The sequence below is a fragment of the Achroia grisella genome, unplaced genomic scaffold (assembly GCF_030625045.1).
Source record: "Achroia grisella isolate CSIRO2021 unplaced genomic scaffold, CSIRO_AGI_Agris_v1 utg2716, whole genome shotgun sequence".
In the NCBI taxonomy this organism is placed as follows: Eukaryota; Metazoa; Arthropoda; class Insecta; order Lepidoptera; family Pyralidae; genus Achroia; species Achroia grisella.
In genome coordinates this window covers 426,954-449,525 of record NW_026712761.1, presented here as the reverse complement: position 1 = coordinate 449,525, position 22,572 = coordinate 426,954, and the positions used below count along the sequence as shown (strand labels likewise).

The window sequence follows — 22,572 nt, the reverse complement described above, 5'->3', positions numbered from 1 at the left end:
TGAACGTGTTCTTACCTGTCGAACAGATTAACAGCACTGATAAGTACATCGGCTGGCAGGTCGTACCACACCTTGAGACAGCGCAGCACGTGGGCGGCGCCGTCCCGGGCTCCAGTTGTCACCTCACCATTCTGTAACATTTGCAACGTTTTAATATTATCAAGAAATATAAATAAACCACTAAGAAATAAAACTAGTCTTTACTCAAATAAACTGAATACAAGCACTTTAGAACAGTCATATTTTTTAAAATGCCACTCATTGGGAACGCAGACTAATCACAAGAAGGATGAGCAAGAAACTTGTGTTGCTCTTTTGAATAAATAAATGCACAACAAGAAATAAGAGGCATGCGATAATCAACATAGTAACGCTACGAACTCATTCTTTGTGCAATTGTAGAAAAAAAATCGATTTTTTTATACAAAAACATTATTATCATTTACAAGCTCTTCAATTTTATAAGCTTTTTATAATGAAAGTGTTTTATACGAGTTTTGAATCTTTGTTCAGGCAGATTTAAAACCAACGTCTTAACCAATATCGATCCTGAGATCCAACCCCTCATCGTCCATTGAGCAGAAAACCTTACTGACCTCAGCAGGCAGGCACAGTCTCAGCTGGATCTTACACTCCAGCTGGGAGGATATAATATCGTTATCCCTTAATCTTAAATAAACATTTAAGTCAAATGTTCCACAAAAAAAATTAGACCAAATAGGAATGAAAAAAAAACTTGCGATTTCAAAAACAGCACCAAGTATTTGATCTGTATTATATATGACGACCTCAATGTTTTTCAAATCCTTCGATCCACAAATTATTATAATTATTGTTTATTGAAAAAAGGACCTTACTGACCTGAGGCAGTAGGCAGGCACAATCTAGGCTGGAACTTATACTCCAGCATTAAAAAAGGACCATACTCACGTCTACAATACAATCGATATTCATTTATCTGGAATAAACACCGATGTCACGAATTATTATTGAAAATAGGAGAAGCTTACTGACCTCAGAGTCAGCAGGCAGGCACAGTCTCGGCTGGAACTTATACTCCAGCTGCAGGTACTCGTTGAGGGTCGCGTATTGTTGCTCGTCCAGATCCTGGTCCTGGCGCCACGACGTGGACGCCTCGAGCTCGTTAGCATCCGGGTGCCTCGCGCCCGCTCTCAACATGATCGGGCTATGCGAGCGGCGGGTGAATCGGCACCTATACAATTTCACCATTATTAACTACTATACCATCTACCATCTAAAATCGTGTGTATTTTTTAGTACATAAGTATTCGAAAATATATATAATTAGAAGAAAGAAGCTTAAAATGTTATAATACTATGTCGGCACCTATGCAATTTCACCATTATTAAAACCGGACCATATGGGGCGAGTGCAGATGGCACTTCAAACCCGCACATACAAGATACAACCGCAGTCTGAGGGCACCTATAGGGATTCGTAACTAGGGTCGGACCGTCGTAATAAAGCACCTGTGCTTCTAAAGGCTGTTTTCTACAGAATTAATGGGTGTATAATACTTTAGGTTTCACTAATGGCAAGTTATGAACATTACAATATACTTTTATCTTCGCTCAGGACAATTCACACAGCGTAGATGGCGCTGGTCCCAAGAATGGTCCTAAACTAAGCAGAGCTTATGTTATGGATACTAGACAACTGTTACAAATACAAAAATACTTAACTTTCTATAAATATATACATAATACATATAGAAAACACTCAGACCTATACAAACACTCATACTCATGAATACAAATGTTTGTACAGTGCGAGGAATCGAATCCGCGACCATCTGAAGTATAGCGTTGTGTTAAACCGTTAAACAGTCAAAATATAATTTGCTTTGCCCATATTTGAACTGAATACCTCTCAGTTGTAAATCTGGGTAGTAGGCGTAGATACATCAAGAATTGCTAATATTGTTGAGGAACTCACCTAAGCGTGCGAGGGTAGTACCACTGGGTGCAGATACTTCTACAATTTCTAATATAGTAAAGCAGTTGTTGGACTCACCTAAGCGTGCGCAGGAGCAAGCAGCGGCTATATGTCGTTGTGTATGCCCGCGCCGATCCCCCCACGGCTCGTCGACCCGACGGTTTGAGCGACCGGGCGCGGAGGCCCTAGTACCTGACCAGAAGAGAGCGCTGTCAACGCACTGCGGCCGACGGGCCACTGAGCGATGATCAATTTAGGGGGTAGGGACTGGTTGGATAGTTCTATAACAAATTAGGGGTAGTGACCGGTAGGAAGATAAATGAAAATTGGATAAAAGAATGAATGTATGAAATATATAACCAAATTTAATGTTCAGGAAGAATAGAGAACCGAAATGTTTGATGAAAAAGGTGTGAAAATTAAAAGTGTTGAATAAACTAATGTAAAGATGTTATAAGTCGTCTAGGTAGACGAAACTTTATTAATTGATATGACACAAATAGTTTTTACACAGATTGAAAGTCGTAAGAAACCACTAGTGATTACTAGAGAAACAAAAATGATAAGTCTTATTTTTATGAAATTAGAAAGTGTCAAATAAACGAAATTTGATATTTATAATCAAAGAATATGACACTATAATAGATTTTTGGTAAACTTGAAAACCAAATTCAATTACAGGAATAGATGAAAATATTGATGGTACAAATGACGTATAAGAATCGAATAACGCGCAGGAGAAAGTTGAGTTGAAAGTCGAATATATGAACGTGGATAAAGGACTATGGATTTTAGATTTAGGTGTCAACAAGGACAAAGTATTAAGGATTTAGGATTCTGCTCAATGAGGTTACTGGGTACAATGTCTTGTTGAAAAACAATTGCCCAGCCACCGTCGCGTCTCTCAGAGCAATAGTCAGATACAGGGTACAGCTGTGGTTGAACACCGCTGTAGGCCTGGTACGTTGCGCTCACGCAAGCAAGTCGCAACGACGGTAAAGCTTAAAAGAAACTTAAATGCCACGGTCTAACCCTTTGACCCTAGTACACACGGGGTGAGAACACCCTTTGTACTACTTTTATGTGAACCGTCGAAGGTTCAGAGTTGGGTCGCTTGACTGGGTTATATAACAATAAATGTATAGCTGAATCAGATACCTGTAAATCATTACATAGTTCATATTGTCACGTGGCAATGATTGTGAACAATCGTCATTTACGTTTTTATGCTATCACTGTCTTGTCAGTAGCGTTGAAAATAAGGATTATTTTCTATGAAGGTCAACCAGTGTCATGTTTACTGTTTAAATCAATTATTTTTTATACTTTACTCATTTTACACTCCATACGACTACAATATTTCGTTTCTTCTAATCAATCTAGTTTCTTATGCCACTTATTACACCTCTCGCCATGGACAGTGAATTCATCCCCACACGCTGGAACTTTAGTGGTCTCTTGACAATGCGAATTCAGAGAAACTTCCTCCCGCGTTAACTTAGATTATGAAATGACCTACCTTTTCAAAAGGGGTATATTAAGATTTCTAAAATGTCGGAAACGGTACGTGACTGGTTTTACAGGCGTCCATAGGTTACAATAACCATTTCCTATCAAATACGTATACTTGAATGCAACCCCATAGTAAAAAAAAATAGTTAGGCCGTATAATTCTATTTCAAAATATGAAGGTAAATATGAATAATCGAAACTTTTTGGTTTACATACAGAAAATCAAGTGTCATTTGTCATACATATAATTAGGAACAGTAATATAACAAAGGAGTATTTAGCTCTGAAAGAGATCTCTTCCATTCTACATAACACAACATGGCACAGTAGTGAGAACACTTAATAATACGGTGGTTATTTACTTCTATAAAAATATAGTCTCCACAAAATACAAAAATAATATTTTCAGAAGACACCCAAACAAATGCTTATCAACGATACCGTAGGATAATAAATTCAAACTAAAAACATTAGACAAGGTTGCTAATAATTTTAAAACAACAATATGGTATTTTTATCAGCGATATTAACAACTAGCTGTTTACATTTGCTTTTATCAGAGTGACGCAACTATTAAACACTGTTTTCAGGGCTGCTTCTTAATTAGTATTGTGTGGCTAATTCGCGGCGACATCGAAAAGGGCATGGAATATATTCGATATTGATTTATTTAAATCAAAGATTCCCAAACTTTTTGGTGTAGTAGACCCTTTGCCATATTTTTCGGTTTTGGATAGACCCCCTTATTGTTTCCTGGTATTGATTTTTTGTAAATTTCTAGTATAATATATATAGTAAAGTTTAGTGTTAAAACATAGAGTAAAAACAAAAAGATGACCGCTGTTGTAGAATCACTGATTTAAATTAATTCGTAGTTTTTATGTAACTTGAATGGAAATTAAACTGCCCACCTGACGGAAAATAACAACTATTTAGACTACATTAATGTATCTAAACATTATATATATGCCTTAGACCTTATAGCCCTCATGTGTGCAACTGCTGTGACACGCATTAAGTCCGACATCTGACATTTCTACTGCCAAAAATATAATTATCTGCTTCTTCCTTCTTCCTTATCCTATTAATTTGGAGTTGGCGTAATATTCTTTTCCCTTCCATTCATCTCTATATTTACAATCTTTGAAAATAATTTTTGTTTATAATTATTCAATATGCCTAAAAAATAAGTTTTAGGCTCCTAGCTTTAAATATGACGATACTTCCATACAACCTTTAATCTCCCCTTTACAACTCTTTTTTCACATTAAAAAGTAGCCTGTCTTTTCTCAGGGTCTAGACTATCTGTGAAATATATTTCATTTAAATCGGTTCAGTAGTTTTGGCGTGTTAGTGAGGCAGACAGACAGAATTACTTTCGCATTTATATTATTATATAAGTATAGGTAAGGACCAGCTATTTAAAAATTAGTTCAACTATAAAAACATTGTTAAAACAATATTGCAGATCCCTACAATAATGACGCCCAACTGGGACTGGAAGCTAGTAAAAATAACTTATAAAAATTTAATATACGTAACAGTGTTCATTAACATCAGAATCGCATACAAACTGATAATTATGAAGTTATTCTACGATTTTCACTTTCGAAATACTATTAGGGAAACAGTTGGGTAACATATGGTCGTAAGTGTTGCGTATTACTAGGTCGTTGCCCTTTAGGTACAGTATATATACTATTACACTATTAATAGAACTTTATAATGTGGTCACTGCCAGGCTCCCACAAGGAAATGTTCCCTATCCACTTGATTACGTCTTAACATAACGAATTTCAAACTAAGTACATTTTTGCTTTACCAGAGAAACTTTTTTTATTAGATGATAATGGAACGGTGCACCCGCCTGCGCGAACGGTTTACGCTGGCGGGGCACCAGTGATGTATGAATTGGTAGCAATGGTGACTCAATTTATTATTTCCATACTTCACATTACTAATAATTCTCATCCCCTACATTGTGAGGTGATTGTTAGTGTTTTTTCTATGGATGATAATGAATTGGACCGTAGGAGGGTCCTACGGTCACGGTTTACGCTGGCGAGCACTAGTTAAGGATGATAGGACGAACATGTGGTTAGGTCAGTTAGCCCATCGTGATAAATTCACCAGAAATTTATCATGATGGTTTCGAGGGGGTAGCGTGTGGAGGTCAACATGACATGGTACATTGCTAGCAATTGGGTCATCAGTCAAAAATACATTTGTAAATACATAATATATAGTATAGAAAACACCCAAATCGATAAAAACAATAATACTCATGAATGCAAATGTTTTTACCGTGCGAGGGATCGAACCCGTGATCATCGATAGTAAAGCGACATATTAAAATCAAAATAATAAAAAAAAGCCTAAAAACCATACAGAGAGACACGAAAACGCCTACTAAAATAAATATCATTTTTCTATACCTATATGAGGTTCATAATGAAACACATTTTTTTCGGACTACTCTAATGATATTTGGCCGCAGCTGGACTTTACAACTTCACCGGACGCTAGGGGGCGAGTGCAGACACTCCAAACCCTCAGGACTTATGGAGCAGCTGAAGGCTAATTCCCGCCCGATGGATACTGGATTGCATATGGCGATTCATGCGAATACCAACACATGCCGTTACCACCTCACTTCACTTTCACTAGTAAAACCGTAATCAGCACCGCGAAAGATTCTCTAAATATTTAATAGCAAGAAACCGGAACAATTGTCTACACGCATTTGTTTTCCTAACGTTTATTAGTAACTAGCAATCCGCTCCGACTTTGCTCGGGCCCGATACTTGAGATTATTTTATTTAAAATAAGCTATCTCCTAAAGTCTTGGTTGATTAAATGATGTAAAGAACAATTTTGTTCAAAATAAAGTATTTGATATTCATATTGTTTTATTCACAAATGTAACAAATCTCGTTACACAAAAGCACGTCAATAGTAATTACATTTTTTTTTTAAAGATAATTATGTCACAATTACAGTTGTAAGTATTCAAAATAATAAATTTAATAATATATAACATATATATAATACTAATTAAAAGTTACTTAATGGAAAATGTCATAATTATTACATTGGAATTCAGATATTCAGTCACATTGTAAAAAGAAAAATTAAAATAATAAATAAAAAGAAAAATTGTTGATCGAAATATGATTTTAATTTGTTCTTAAATATATCGTTTTATTAGGATATGGATAAGAAGCTCGAGCACTATCGTTGCCCGCTAACTACCACCTCTATCACAGCGTTAGATTCGCTGGAAGAGATCTCATTTAGAGATAAGCCGGGTGGGCTTTGCTCACATTTTTGTATAACCATTTTATATTATAGTGTTACAAGTGTAATATAGATAGACCTCCACGCATAAAGGATTTGTCATCTTTATAAAAATACTAGCTGTCCCGGCAAACGTTGTTTTGCCTTAAAATTAAAAAACAATTAGGGGTGGACTACCCCTAACATTTAGGGGGATGAAAAATAGATGTTAGCCGATTCTCAGACCTACTCAATACGTTCACAAAATTTCATGAGAATCGGTCAAGCCGTTTCGGAGGAGTATGGGAACGAAAACTGCGACACGAGAATTTTATATATAAGATTCTTCTTAGCTCGAAAGTACTCGGATTATTTTAACCAGACGGTAGATTTGACATATGATGAGTCTGTACAACCTACATGAATAAAGACATTTTGATTTTAAATGATTTCGCAACAATTGCTAACGCAGACAAAGGCTTATACTGAGCTAGTATCTAAATATATATAACTCAAAGGTGACTGACTGACATAGTGATCTATCAACGAACAGCCCAAACCACTGGACGGATCGGGCTGAAATTTGACATGCAGGCAGGTAGGTATTCGCTAAGAAAGGATTTTGATTAATTCTACCCCCAAGGGGATAAAATAGGGGTTGAAATTTGTATGAAACTATCAATTTTAAACCGATCGGGCTGAGATTTCGTATGCATAAAGCTACTATGACGTAGGCATCCCCTAAGAAAGGATTTTGATAAATTCCACTCCTAAGGGGATAAATTAACGCAAGCGAAGCCGCGGGCAAAAGCTAGTTTTCTATACATCTAAAACACGGTTACCAGTTTCCACCAAGTGGGCCATCAGTTAACGGTTGTTAAAAACATTTTACCCGCATCGCATTAATTTCGTAACAAATACAACAATTACGGTTGTTTTGTAAGCATTACGAAATACTCAGACCATTTGGCTTGGGTGAATTGGCAGACATCTTAAATGTGTTTATGCCGTTGACCTCAGGATGAATAGACCTTCACACTGATAGTCAATGCTAAGAATATACAAATGTGAAGGGACTACCTTCCAATCCTTTGCCGAATTATGACGGATATATGAAGAGACTCTTCAGATTCAAGATTATTTGAAAAACATTCGTGAATTCATAAAGAGATTATTCATTCATAAAGATATTATAAATACAGAAAGAATTTGTTCGACATGTTTAGCCCCATCTACATATCGCAATTTTAAAAATATTAAATTCAAAAATTTATTCTAGAACATTTTAGACGCTAATGAACATCAAATTTTTACATTATAATTTAAAATTTTTCCTATATAGATCCAATTGAGAAGAACTGGCAAGAAACTTAATTGAATTACTTTTTTTTTAAACCCAGTTTATTTACAATGTCTATTTATATAGGTGTCTATGTCTAACATTAAATGAAATAATATTACATTAGACATAACAAATTTAAATTATGTTATCGGACAATTGGACTACCAATTCAAAAGAAGTTAAAGATATATTTCTAGTACTGGCCATAACCCTATGCTTTAAACTCTAAGAGCAAATAGAAATATGTCATTTTTCAAAATTAGAAACTAGAATTGCCTCCTTTTATAGAAGTCAAATTAACCAGGCCGTCTTAATCATTATCTAAATACTTTTAAAATGATATATAATACTTCGGTGTAAATTTTTGTTAAAACTTTAAAGGCAAAAATTATAATTTAAATAAATTTAAAAACTTTAGAAGCTTGTCTTGTAAAAAATGTACATTTTGTAAAGTGTCATTTTTCTATTTAACCGACGAAATATCAAACAGATATTAAACACTAATAATTCCATCCCGCCGTTCCACTTTCAGTCAATAATCTACAGAAATAGGCATTTGAAATTAGAACACTGGTGGCAGCCATTTTGTTTAGCCATAACGGATTTTCGTACCGTATGGTAATTACGGCGACCGTTTCTTTTGACGAGCGTCTGTTATTATGACAGTTGTGGTTTTACGGTTTATTTCTATTTGTAGATTTGACGCATACATGACGATTTCACATTTTGCGATTTCGCGCCATTTTCATTGAGTTTCATAATCGACACATATTAAGAACTTATACACCGCGCGAAATCTTTTTTTTTTTTACCATGACAAATTTTGACGAACGGCGGTGATGTATTTTTTACTTTTTATTGAACCTTAAAGTATGTAAATACAAAACGCCTCGGTGGTCTAGCGGTTAAGCACGCCGCTTTACTTCCAATGGTCGCGGGTTCAATTCCTCGCACGGTGCCAACATTTGTATTCATGAGTAGAACAGTCTGGGTGTTTTCTATATATATTATGTATGTATTTACAAAAAAAACTATGTATTTATATCAGTTGTCTAGTAACCATAACAGAAGCTCTGTTTACAGTGGGACTAGATAGCGCTGTGTTAATTGACCAGGGTAATAATTATTTGACTATAGATCATTTCTATTCTATTCTATTCTAATATAGTTGATGATTTCTTTAGTGTACCAAATAAATTATAACAGTTTCTAAAATAAACCGTGATTTCGGTCAAGGTGTTTCAGTGTGGTGCGTTCTGGTGTATCCTTTGAACTTGTATTTGGTTTTGTCACAAAATTCACTTATAATTTGGCCGTGTGCCATACTAAGTTGTTGCCTTGTCGCTTCCTCCCGTTGTTGTTGGAATCTGATGGAATTTGACCTGTTTAATTGTGAATGAATGTGAAAGAAAGAGGTTCCTAAGTAGATTGTATTTTTTTATTTCTATACATAGAATCATTATATAGCATAAAACAAAGTCGCTGTCGCTGTCTGTCCCTATGTATGCTTAAATCTTTAAAACTACGCAACGGATCAGAAACAGTTTTTTTAATAGATAGAGTGTTTTAAGAGGAAGGTATATATATATATAATACATGGGTAGCTAGTTAATAATATATATAGAAATAAATAAAAAAAATTTAATTAACAACCTCTTTCTTTGAAGTCGGTTAACCAAACCGGTGGTGACATCAGACAATAATTTAGAGAGTTACGCACGCGCGCGGGTTGCATAAGGTCAGCCGTGTGGTTGTATTGGTACGCCCTTGTTTGTGTAGATTCATGGCCACAGACTCTACCGACAGCGCTGGAACTAATGTATAATATCTCCTGTTGCCACTACAGTATATTGTTACCATGTCAGATTTCTTTTCTACATGATAATGGAATGGTGCTCCCGCCTGCGCCGTAAACCGTTAGGTTAACGCTGGCAGGGCACCAATGGAGGATAAGATGAGCATGAGATCAGGTCAGTCAGCCCGTCGTGATAAATTCACCTGGAATGTATCACTATGGCTACCAGGGAGAACCGCGTGGAGTTCAACCTGACATGGTACATTGCTAGCAATGGGGTTATCAATCCACATTACTAACAATCCCTTTCCCCAGGACTTTGTATTATAATGTGTATAAAACATACAAAAATATTGTATTCTAGGCCTTGGGATATAATACTATGCTAGCAATGGGGTCGAGAGCCCCCCTCTCGACCCCATTGCTAGCAAGAGGATTGTTAGTAATGTGGACTGATGATCTCATTGCTAGCAATGTACCATGTCAGGTTGACCTCCACGCGGTTCCCCCTGGAAACCATCGTGATAAATTATTGTTGAATTTGTTATGGATGGGCTAACTGACCTGACCTCATGCTTATCTTATCATCCTCCACGGGTGCCCCGCCAGCGTATACCGTTAGCGCAGGCGGGTGCACCATTCCATTAACAATCATTAAAAGTTTAAAAGTATCATCCGTGGCGCGATGTATTACATTAAATGCAGTTTTAGCACACCGCTTTGTGTTATGTTATCATCCTCCACTGGTGCCCCGCCAGGGTACACCACGAGCGTATGCGTGTGCACCATTCCATTATCATCCATTAAAAGTTTAAAAGTATCATCCGTGGCGCGATGTATTACATTAAATGCAGTTTTAGCACACCGCTTTACTTCCAATAGTCGCGGGTTCGAGTACTCGCACGGTATCTACATTTGTATTTATGAAAATGAATGTTTGTATCGATCTGGGTGTCTTCTGTATTTACTACAATTATATGTATTTAAAAAACAATCTAAGTAATTATAACCCATAACACAAGCTCTGCTTACATCGCGACTTAATGGCGTTATGTGAACTGTCCAGGGGTATTATTATTATGTTAAATGCAAGTGAAACTGCATGACTCAGTTAGTTATACAAAACTGTTTCAAACCGGATAACTATATTTTTAACTGTTTATGTCACCTAGTGTGAACGCGACACGATGCGCGCGCGCATGTACGCACGAGGTCAGCGGGAAAACGTCACGTATCTCACTACCAAACATGTTACGCGCAAAATCTTAGCTCGATAGCACGGATTATAGCCATATTTGATTATAAGAGTCTGTAATAGACTTACATGAATAAACAGATTTTGATTTTCATGACCTCGGTGGTCTAGCGGTCTAGCACACCGCTTTACGTCCGCTGGTCGCGGTTTCGATTCCTCGCACGGCACAAACATTTGTATTCATGAGTATGATTGTTTGTATCGGACTGGGTGTTTTCTATGTATATTATGTATGTATTTACGAAAAAAAATTATCTATGTATATGTATCAGTTATCTAGTACCCATAACACAAGCTTAACTTGGGTCTAGATGGCGCTGTGTGAAATGTCCTGAGATTATTATTATTATATTATTATTATTTTGGATTTGATTAAATACAGACTCATATAGATATATAGATAGATAAAGCTTAATTCCTAGCAAATCCTCCATGATGAGCTGAGAGAGTGAGTGAGTGAGAGAGTGAACTGATGAGATGAGTTCAGTTCTATTAGAACTGAACTCATCTCATAATTCGCATATATCGTACTGTTTGCTATTCCAATCCTTACTAATATTATAAATGCGAAAGTAACTATCAGTTTGTCTGTCCCGCTTTCACGCCAAATCTACTGAACCTATTTAAATAAAATTTGATACACAGATAATTTAGACCCTGAGAAAGAACATGGGCTATATTTTAATGCAAAAAACTAGTCGTAAGGTGTTGAAGGACATGAAAGGTTGTATGGAAGTATCGTTATTTTTAAAGCTAGAAAAGCTTATTTATACTTTTTAGGTTGTTGATTAATGTATGAATATGACATTCAAAGTCTGTAAAAAATAAACCTAAATTACGTATATTTTTTGGTCAAAGTACTACGATTCTACGCGGGTAGTCGCGGGCACAGCTAGTTCCATATAAACGCGCCAATACAATTAGTTTCCCAATACATGTCCCACACTTATTATAATACTGGCTTAACTCCATAATTACAAATTTTGGAAAGTCCACTTTATAACTGTGGTATTAAGTCTAATTTCAAAATGTTTTAATTCCGAATTACACCAGTATTGTACTAGATATGCGATGTAAACTACCTTTATACTGCACATTGGGCAATAATCACTAACACCGTTAACAAATCTTTGCCTAACTACGTGAGAAGGTTACCGTCTTTATAAAATATTTGAACATCTTTTAAACTTTTAAAGCAGTAATGTTAGACGACCTCGGTGGTCTAGCGGTTGAGCACACCGCTTTACTTCTGATGGTCGCGGGTTCAATTCCTCGCACGGTGCTTTACAAAAAAAAAAATTAAGTATTTATATCAGTTGTCTAGTACTCATAATACAAGCTCTGCTTACCGTGGGACTAGATGGCGCTGTGTGAATTGTTCAGGGTTATCTATTATTATTTATTATCTAAAATATGTACAAAATACGATTAAATAAATATTTTGTAGCATTGTTTTATAAATACTTACATAATATACATAGAAATCACCCAGACAAATCCAATCATACAATCATACTCATTCATGTTTCTTAAGGTTCAGCAACAGGCACGTGATACCCCTGGTGTTTCAGGCGTCCATAGGTTACGGTAACCGTTTACCATCACATAGGCTGTAACTTGTTTGCCATCATCATAAAAAAATGCTTACAATATGCGAGAAATGTAATCCGCGACCATCAGTAGCGGTAAGGTGGAGTGCTAAACCACTAAACCATCGAGGTCGTCAAGTTTAGTCCGTTTTTAAACATGCTTCACATCGATGTCGTACTGGCCATTAAGCACCATACGATTTCCATCAATAAAAAGAAAACTTACTTATGGGTCTGCTCAACCCTCTTATGAATATATAATCTAAATTGACCATACATATATATACATATAAAATATAACAAATCTTTATTCAAGTAATCTCTTGAATAGTACTTTTTTTCTATTCGACCACTCATTCGGAACGCAGACTCATCAAATGAAGAATAAGTTCGAAACTAGTGTGTAAGAAGAAATAAAGGCTTCAGTTAGTTTTAGTGGACCTGACAATAACAAACATGTGAAAGAAAGAAAGAAAGCAAAAAGAAAGAAATGTGGATGTTTTTAGACGAAAAAAAAGTAAAGTAAGAGAGTTAATTATAGGGAACGGTCGATTTCATAACAACAAACAGCTGTTTGGTCAAAGCCATGGCCGCGTGCCCACATTTTGTCATTAGTTTATTTCTATAGCGGCGTCGAATACTCTAGAATATTCTATTCTTTCTACAGTACTATTTACAAATAGACTATATTTTATTTTTGTAACTAATAATAAGAACTCAGGACAATTCACACAACACCATCTTGTCCCATGCTAAACAGAGCTTATATTGTGGGTATAGAGCTAGGGTATAGAGCTAGTATAGAGTACAGAGCTTATATATAGACCTGTTACAAATATCTAATATAATACAAAATAATATATTACAAATATAATATAATACAAGTTGGTTTGACCAAAAATCTTATTATTAATATTATAAATGCGAAAGTTTGTGAGTATCGATGGATGTTTGTTACACTTACGCAACAACTACTGAAAGGATTTTAATGTAACTTTACAGTAATATATCTTATGCCTCAGAATAACACAAATAGGCTATATTTTTATTGAATTTATCGCGGGTGGAACCGCGAGTACAGCTAGTTATGTTAGATATATTTAATCTCATTCTAGTCAACTGCAAATTATTAAGAACAGTTACTTTCGTCCAAGCGTTTCGTAAAACCACTGACTGAAACAGATAAAATTAACCTTTTATCATTTAACCTTGTTACAGTTTTATTGTGTTCTCTTATCTTAAATTTTGGCCAAATATCGCTTAACGTTACATACAAAAAAACACGGGCGAAATAATAATTGTTTCAGTTTGAAACTACTTCATTACTTAATTATGCTCTTGTATGTTCTCAAGCCTTTTTTTAATATCAAAATATTTTCTTACAGTTCAATGAGAATCATAGACAACTTGAGAACACTATGAATGCACTTTTTAAGAAAATATTAGTAAATTAGAAAAAATAATCTCTCCCCTTTCGAATCTTACGTAATTAAAGGACGGTCCCTAAGCGTCTAAACTGTACATGAATAAATTATTTTTGTATTTAATACTGGCTGACCCTGCGAACTCCATTCCGCCTCAAAATTAAATATGTCTAAGGTTTTTTGAAGTTTAGTTACGCAATAAATTTCCGAATGACAGGTATCAGCAGTTTGTATGGGAAAATAAAACTATTGTTTTTACTATTTTACATGCAATTTCTTAATACTTTATCACAGTTTAACTCCCTGGATTTACACGAATATTTCAAGAGTAAAATTAGCTAAATCGGTTCAGCCGTTCTCGAGTTTTAGGGATACTAACGAACAGCAAATCGTTTTTATACATATACATTTTGGACCGTCGCCCTTTTTTGACATCAACTCTAAAATTACACATACGAACACCATCTGAACGTTATCGAGACAAAAAAAATCAAGGCCAACCAGCTTTGGCTTTTTGTTATCTGTGCGGTTGCCTTGGATTGAATTACGCGCGGCCGATATAGGTGCGATCCTATTAGGTTTGCTTACTACTTCAAATACATGTAACGATAATGAATTTGTATTGAAAAAAATACTGATTAGACTATATTCTTCTGCCAAAATTGTAATAGCCATATGCTGGTGGCTGCAGCTGGCCTTTATAACTTCACCGGACGCGGACGGTACGAGGCAGATGGCACTCCAAACCAATGGACTTTGCGGCTGAAGGCCAACTCCCGCCTGACGGATACGACTTTAGTCTGAGGGCACCGCTAGGTTCGAGCCTCAGCCCCGGCCGTCGTAATTTCGAACCCCGTTTGAATTGGACTAGGAGATCAATCGGAGGGGATCAAATATATATAACTATAATGAAATTGTATTAAAAGAACACTAATTAGACTATATCCTTTTGACAAAATTGCAATAGTACCAGTGGTACTCTACTCTCCCTAATTTTTGAATTCAAATGAATCTGTATTTTTATCTGTACGATAGCTTCGATGGTTTAGCGGTTTAGCACACCGCCTTACTTACGATGATCGCGGGTTCGATTCCTCGCACGGCACAAACATTTGTATTCATGAATATGATTGTTTGTATCAGTATGGGTGTTTTCTATGTATATTATGTATTGACAAAAATGTATCTAAGTATTTCTATTCAATTGAATTCAATTGCCTAGTATCCATAACACTAGCTATGTTTAACTTGGGACTAGGTAGCGCAGTGTGAATTTTCCTAGGTTTTTATTATTATTTTATATATGTATTTTTATGGATGATAATTGAATGCACCCGCCTGTACTAATGATTTACGCGGGCTATGAGCATGAGGTTAAGGCAATTAACATATCGTGAGATATTAACCAGGAATTTATCACGATGGTTTCCAGGGGGACCAGCGTGGATGTCAACCAGGCATGGTACAATTCATCATGAATTTATCACGTTAGTTTCCAGGGGAAACAGCGTGTCATCCAGACATGGTACATTGGTAGCAACAAAATCTAAGCTAACAAGAGCCCACAAAATACTTATCCCCATTATTTATGTATTGTGATTTCATAAACATATTCGTATAAACACGTTTTATAGACTTCGATACCTCGCAAATAAATCGATTAACTTACAAATAAGGACAAACATTTGCGCAGTTAACTATTGCGCAGTTGTCAACTGCGCTGTTGTATAGTTTTACACTTGAAAATTCTAGACCGAATCATTCAATTCAATAGCAACATTTTAAAGTGAAAATATTTTTGTACTTGTAATAAATTATATTTTTTTATGTATTACTAGCTGTTCCGGCGACTTCATCCGCGTGGAGTTTAACTTTATTTATCTAAAATAAAAGTAGCCTAAGTTACTCCTTATTACATCAGCTACCTGTCAAAAAAATTTCGTCGAAATAGGTCCAACCATTTCAGAGTCAATCTACTTTTCCCCTGAGTACAGCATCCTTTCACTATCTTCACTACACCACATTAAAACTTCTTTGTTAACCGATTTTGATGATTCTTTATTTGAAAGGTAGAACTTCTCGTGTGGTCCCATATAAACCACATCAAGACATAACCAGTAGTTTACGAATTATTCTTAATAATGCGATCGTAGTCGGTTTTTTTATTGTTTGAAAACGTGTGAATTACTTCATAGGGATTGGTTTGCATGCGTAATATAACTGTATAGTAACATCTGAACAAATATTGGAGGCGTACAGTGTTAATACAGCGTAAGTAGTAGTCGTTTGTGTTCAGTCTGAATTAATGACGTATACAAGAAACTAGCTGTGCCCGCCACTTCGGACAGTATAAAAGATTTACTAATGTAACCTACAAAAGACAAATAAAAAAGTATTATCGTTTTAGCTTCAAAAATGACGAATTTACATACAAACATTCATCATAAATGTCCTTTTTGTATAAATTTAAGCTATAGGCGATTTAAGTTTTAAGCTTCCAGCTTAAAATGTGACGATATTTTCATAAAACTTTCATATCCATTTCAGAGATTAGCAATAACAAACACACAGACAATATATTTTTTTATATCCTTTCTAGCATTTAGTGAAAATAAAAGCTGTCAAACTGGAATTACAAACAGACATTTAAATTTTATTTATTTCTATAGACAAAGGCACGAACTTTGTGTGTGGAAATCTTAATATATAAAAATTATGTGTGCAATTTGATCCGACTTGAAAGATAGGATAGCTTACATCTCAATTTATAGTCGCAATATTATTTTATTCAAGAACCTTAGCCACAGCAACGCGTCCACGGGTCTGTTAGTTAATATATAAATAAAAAAAAGGTGAGCCATCAGTTCTTTTAGCTTCTTTCTTATTCTAACGTTTTTTTTGTGAATGATGATGGAATGGTGCACCCGCCTGCGCTAACGGTTTACGCTGGCGTGTGACCCAGTGGAGGATGAGTTACGTCAGTTAGCCCATCGTGACAAATTCACCAAGAGTATCACGATGGTTTCCAAGAGGAACCGCGTGGAGGTCAACCTGACATGGTACATTGCTAGCAATAAGATGATCATCAGTCCACATTACCAACAATCCCCTTTTCCCCCTATTCGACGATTACAATTACGCTACTTAAGCCAGTGATCATAAAAGCGGAAGTAGAGTCAATTTTACATATACTTTGGACTTTGGAATGTATGTAAACGATATCTCCGCGCATTGTAATGTTTATATATTATAAAATAAAATCGTAAAATCGTGACAAGGCGAAAACTTGCTCATATGTTTTTTATTAACAATACCCCAGGACAATTCACACAGTGCCATCTACTCCAAGTTAAGCAGAGCTTGTGTTATGGGTACTAGACAACTGATAGATATACTCTGATTTTTTGTAAATACATACATAATATACATTGAAAACACCCAGACCAATACAAACAAGAGACAATTAAATTTCCACCGTGAAGAGACAAATTATATTTAATATTGTACCAATTTTTTTTTTCTTTAATATAAATAAAATTCTATTAACATGATAATTTATTGCATTGCGTAGTTATATATTATTTTCTGTTTAGTTTACTTTTCATTATATAACCTTATCTAGCTATCTAGCGTATATTGAATGCGTCTATATAATTTAGCTTTTAGGCATACATAGTGTTGGATTACAATCCAGTTTTGTACCGAACTACACGCTCCTAGTTATATTATTATATTGATTGTAATCTGTTTTGTAAGCTAATAAATAAATAAACCATCCTACTCATGAATACAAATGTTACAAACATTTGTTTATTGGAATGTTGGGATTCGAAACCGCGACCATCGGTAACAAAGTGGTCTGCTTAACCCCAAGACCACCGAGGCAAAGTTCTGTTAATATAGAAGTATGATAATTAAATACACAGGGGATGGGGATTGTTAGTAATGTAGACTTATAACCCTTTGCTAGCAATGTACCATGTCAGGTTGACCTCCACGCGGTTCCCCTGGAAACCATCATGTTAAATTCACGGCGAATTTACCACGATGGACTGTCTGACCTGACCTTATGCTCATCTTATCATCCTCCACTGGTGCCCCGCCAGTGTAATCCGTCAGCGCAGGCAGGTGCACCATTCCATTGTCATCCATAAGAATAAAAATGCTATAAAGGCAGTTCTGTTAATATAGATGTATGGTAATTAAATAATATATGACGTCATTTGATTGTTATCTAAACGCGTATGGTTCCACCAATGTCAGTGTAGTAAAAATAAATAATACGCAATTAAAATAGTATACATTAGCATGAAAGTTAATTATTATAGATACGACAGTGGTACATTGAACGGTGGACGATTAAAGACAGTGTAATGTTAATGACCTCCAATATATAACATATCAGAATGTAATCCCGACAAATACCAAGATTATAATTGTACAAACAATTATAGGCTGAGTGTTTAAGTACTAGCCGTGCCGAGGCTTCATTCGTGTGGAATGGTGACCTTGACAAATAAAGAAAACATATTAAATAATCTAACACAAAAAATCTAAAGATAAAAGTTGCATCGTTATAACTTCAAAAATACAAATTTCGCATTTATAATATAATAATAAAAAAAATATTTTAGGGCCTAAAAAAATGTATCAAAACGATGAAAGAAAGCTTTTTTTATCCAACATAAAAATGTCTTGTAAATATTAAAAGTTTTAATTGTGGATTATTTAATGCAAAACTCTAACACCGGGTACACTATATCCTAGTTTATGGTATATGTTGAACCAGTTCAAACATTATCAGTGTCCTAAATATTCTTATCACTTCAGCTTTTGACCGTTATATGATAACAGACACGTTTAAATTCAGTGAGAAGCCACTTCTAGAACACATGTTAGCTTCACAAAGAAAAAAAAAACAGAAAAAAAAACATTTTTAAAAAAAAACCTTTTTTAATCCTGTCAATTTCATTTTTATGGTAACACAAACAGCAAGGTAATATGGACTACTGTTACTATTTATTTTTTTCGGACTATAATACTGCTGTCCACAGTTGGCCTTTACAGCTTCACCAAATAATAGGAGGCGAATGCAGATAACACTCCCAACCAAAGGAAGGACTAATGAAATGGCCAACTCTCGCCTGACGGATACGACTTTAGTGTAAAGGCCAGTACCTTTAGGGTAAGGGTTGGAGCGTGAGCTCAGGCCGTAGTAATTTCGATCCCCGTTTGAATTAAACGGGGCACTAATCGTAGGGGGCACTTAGTCTAGCATCTTCTTGATTTTCTTTGTTTACAAACAACTTATATATGCAATGAAATTGTAAAAATGCTATGTTTCACATAGCATTTTTACAATTTCAAAAAAATTACTGTTTCATATATAAATGGGTAGACAAATTACAATGCCATTTTTATAGTACACATTATTAAATCAGGTGTAACATACAGATTAAAAAGTTGGGGAAAAATACCCAATACCAATACATAATTTTGTGCCATTTTTTAATACACTTTTTATAAAAAAAATGCCACCACTGTCTGTTCACTTATATCTCTTAAATTATACAACCGATTTTAATGTAGTCTTCAGTAATAGATAGAGTGATTCAATAGGAACGTTTATATGTATATGTAATACATGCATGTATGGAACGGGTCGAGAAATTCAGTATGCTAGTTGTTTAATAAAAATAAAACATTATGTATATCTTATAAATGCGTAAGTTTGTGAGTATAGATGTTTGTTACTCTTTCATACAAAAACTACGGAATGGATTTTAATGAAACTTTATAGTAATATAGCTTATGAATCACAATAACATATAGGCTATATTTGTTATTGAAGTTTAGCGCGTTTTCACCGATAGTATATCATATAGTGTACATAGATGCTTTATATATTGTTATTTTATCACTATCAGTAGATAGCAATCAACAAAAGACGCAAACGATCTCATAGACATTATTATGTAATGCTCATTGTTCTTTTTTACTATATATGTACATTCACTGTGAAGATAACTTTTGCTATTATGTCCCTAATATAATTCATTCATAATTTAAGACCCACTCGAGAGAAGGAGATTGTTAGTAATGTGGACTGATTCATTCCTACCAATGTACCATATCAGGTTGACCACTATGCAGTTCCCCCTGGGTAACCATCATGTAAATATGATAAATATCTGGTGAAGTTATCACAATGGGCTGACTGACTTGACCTCATGTTCATATATATGAGATGTTTCATATCTCATCATACTCTACTGATGCCCCCAGTATAAACCATTACAAGTTGGTGCACCATTTCATTAGTAACCATAAAAAAATTAAGAACCACTCTTGTCAGTGCAGTTTTTACCACTTCCCACATTCCTCCAACTACAATATATTTCATTAAAGAAATGCTTAATAAATTTAAATATTCTGTTTTGCGTGAATTGGTTTTAAAACAGATGTTGTTTAAGTCACAGTATGCTTCAATAGGCACTTATAAGGGATCATTGAACTACCTTACAATGTATTAGTAAAGTTTCTTGCCATTTCTTTTCAAATGAAACAGCTGCTATAGATAATGGATAGTGATAAAAAATAGGTCAACACAAATAAAGTTGTAATAATAATAAATTATTTTGACCATTTAATATGTACAAATACACAGTAACACAAATAATACAAAATAGTTTGTTACACACTAGCTATCAGCCCCGGCAAAATATGGGTGTACATGTATTATACACATAAACCTTCCTCTTGAATTGCAATCTTTTACTAAAAGCTGCAGTAAAATCTGCTGCATATTTTAAAAGATTGAAGAGAACAGATAGCGGAAGGAACTTAATGATTACGCAATACATTAAGGTTATGGGCCTTATCCTTATAAGATTATATACAGTGTACAAAACCAGCTTTTGTGTGCAACTGTAACCTCAAATATTTTTTTTTTAGCATTTTTTTAATTTTATATTTGTGCACAATTGTAGTGAAACTCAAAATTGTTTATTCATATATGAAACTTTCAATTGATTATGTATGTACATTTTTTATAAGAACTCCTACAGTTAATGAAACTGACTTAGGTATAACACTAAATTCTAAGGAGAACTCCAAAATGTATCATATGTTCTCAGCAATTAAAATGTAGAAAGGATTTCACTTAAAATTCACTTGGTTGCCAATTTAGTTGAATAATTATGCAACATTTGAACAGGTACTGACATGTACAGGGCCATAGTTCTAAAGTATCTTTTGATGTCTAATTGTAATAATTTAAAACTTTTTAAATTGACGGTAAGTAATTTAAATGCTATTTTTACATTTCGCGGTCCTGTAAGTTCAAAGATATCTAAATAGTGACGATTTTTCTCAGAAAATGACTTAGTACTTAGTCACAGAGCGAATTCCCACAACTTTCTACCGAGTATATTAAGTACATTATTGTATGTCAGAACGAAGTTTCACGTACATAAAAGGTAGACGACTCGTTGATTATGCAAATATAACCAAGCAAACAAGAATTTCGCTACGATGACACTGGTTGACCCAAAAAGAAATTATTAATCTACCTAAATTAGGTTATGTTCGTTCGAACAGTTTTATCTAATAAAGACACGGTAATTGTAATAGTTTTAGTAAAATTGCCATTTAACACTTACCCGGATGCTTCCGTGGTGGTTTTTTTCTTTAAAACAACCTTATGAGTCGTGAATTTTTATTTTACACTTCATACGACAAATTTAAAGAAAATTTGACAGAACACTGACTGTTACAAAAAAGATGGGCGCTAGAGCGCAGAATTACGTCATGCGCGGGAAAATCGAAACGACAATTTTACTTTTTATTTTCGCAATGTTACAGGCTATAACGGAGAAATTTAAATAAAATTATGAACTTACCTCATAAAGATTAGTAACTGTGAAAATGACGGGTAGTTTCCAATTAGTTTTGCTAATACATCAGAAACTTCTAGTTTACTCCAACTCTGCGCGCTGTTGCCAGATTGCTATTGCGTCAGAAACTGAATATCGTTCAAATGCACACATTTCAAACAAATTGAGCATATCTTATTGCTTGTTTCACTTAAATTTCATAAAGGTATCGAATTTTTAAGATGCTTTTCTAAAAAGTTGTATTGAAATTTAATTTCTGATAATAGAAAACTTTGGTGGAAGAGCGGCAACGTCGCTTCACTTTTTACAGTTGTGAATCAAACAAAGGCTTCAGTCTGTTTTGGAATTCAATGTATATGAATTAAAATAATGAAATCACAAACTTATTACGTTTATATTAAATTATTATAATATTTATATACTATTTTATTGAACACAATCGACTTATTTCACTACCAATAAAAATGCAGTTAAAATATTTTAAATCAGTACGATTTAAACTTGTTTTTGTTTCACTCGGTCACCGT

At 34.7% G+C, this 22,572-nt stretch overlaps 1 protein-coding gene across 2 annotated transcripts in view; it reads right to left on the bottom strand.

Moving 5' to 3' along the window:
* LOC131843010 (cyclin G) overlaps window positions 1-22,569 on the bottom strand; it is a 30,148-nt gene extending 7,579 nt beyond the window's left edge. Inside the window, exons 1-4 of one of the 2 annotated variants that reach the window (XM_059191601.1) lie at window positions 22,052-22,569; window positions 2,036-2,149; window positions 1,015-1,213; window positions 16-131 (exon numbers count right to left, since the gene is read on the bottom strand). In XM_059191601.1, the coding sequence (XP_059047584.1) occupies window positions 16-131; window positions 1,015-1,179 (281 nt within the window). In that variant the 5' untranslated portion in view covers window positions 1,180-1,213; window positions 2,036-2,149; window positions 22,052-22,569. Of the gene's footprint in view, window positions 1-15; window positions 132-1,014; window positions 1,214-2,035; window positions 2,150-21,811; window positions 21,914-22,051 lie in introns of those variants that run through there. The other variant, XM_059191602.1, reaches the window with a different exon arrangement.
* Window positions 22,570-22,572: the final 3 nt, after the last annotated feature.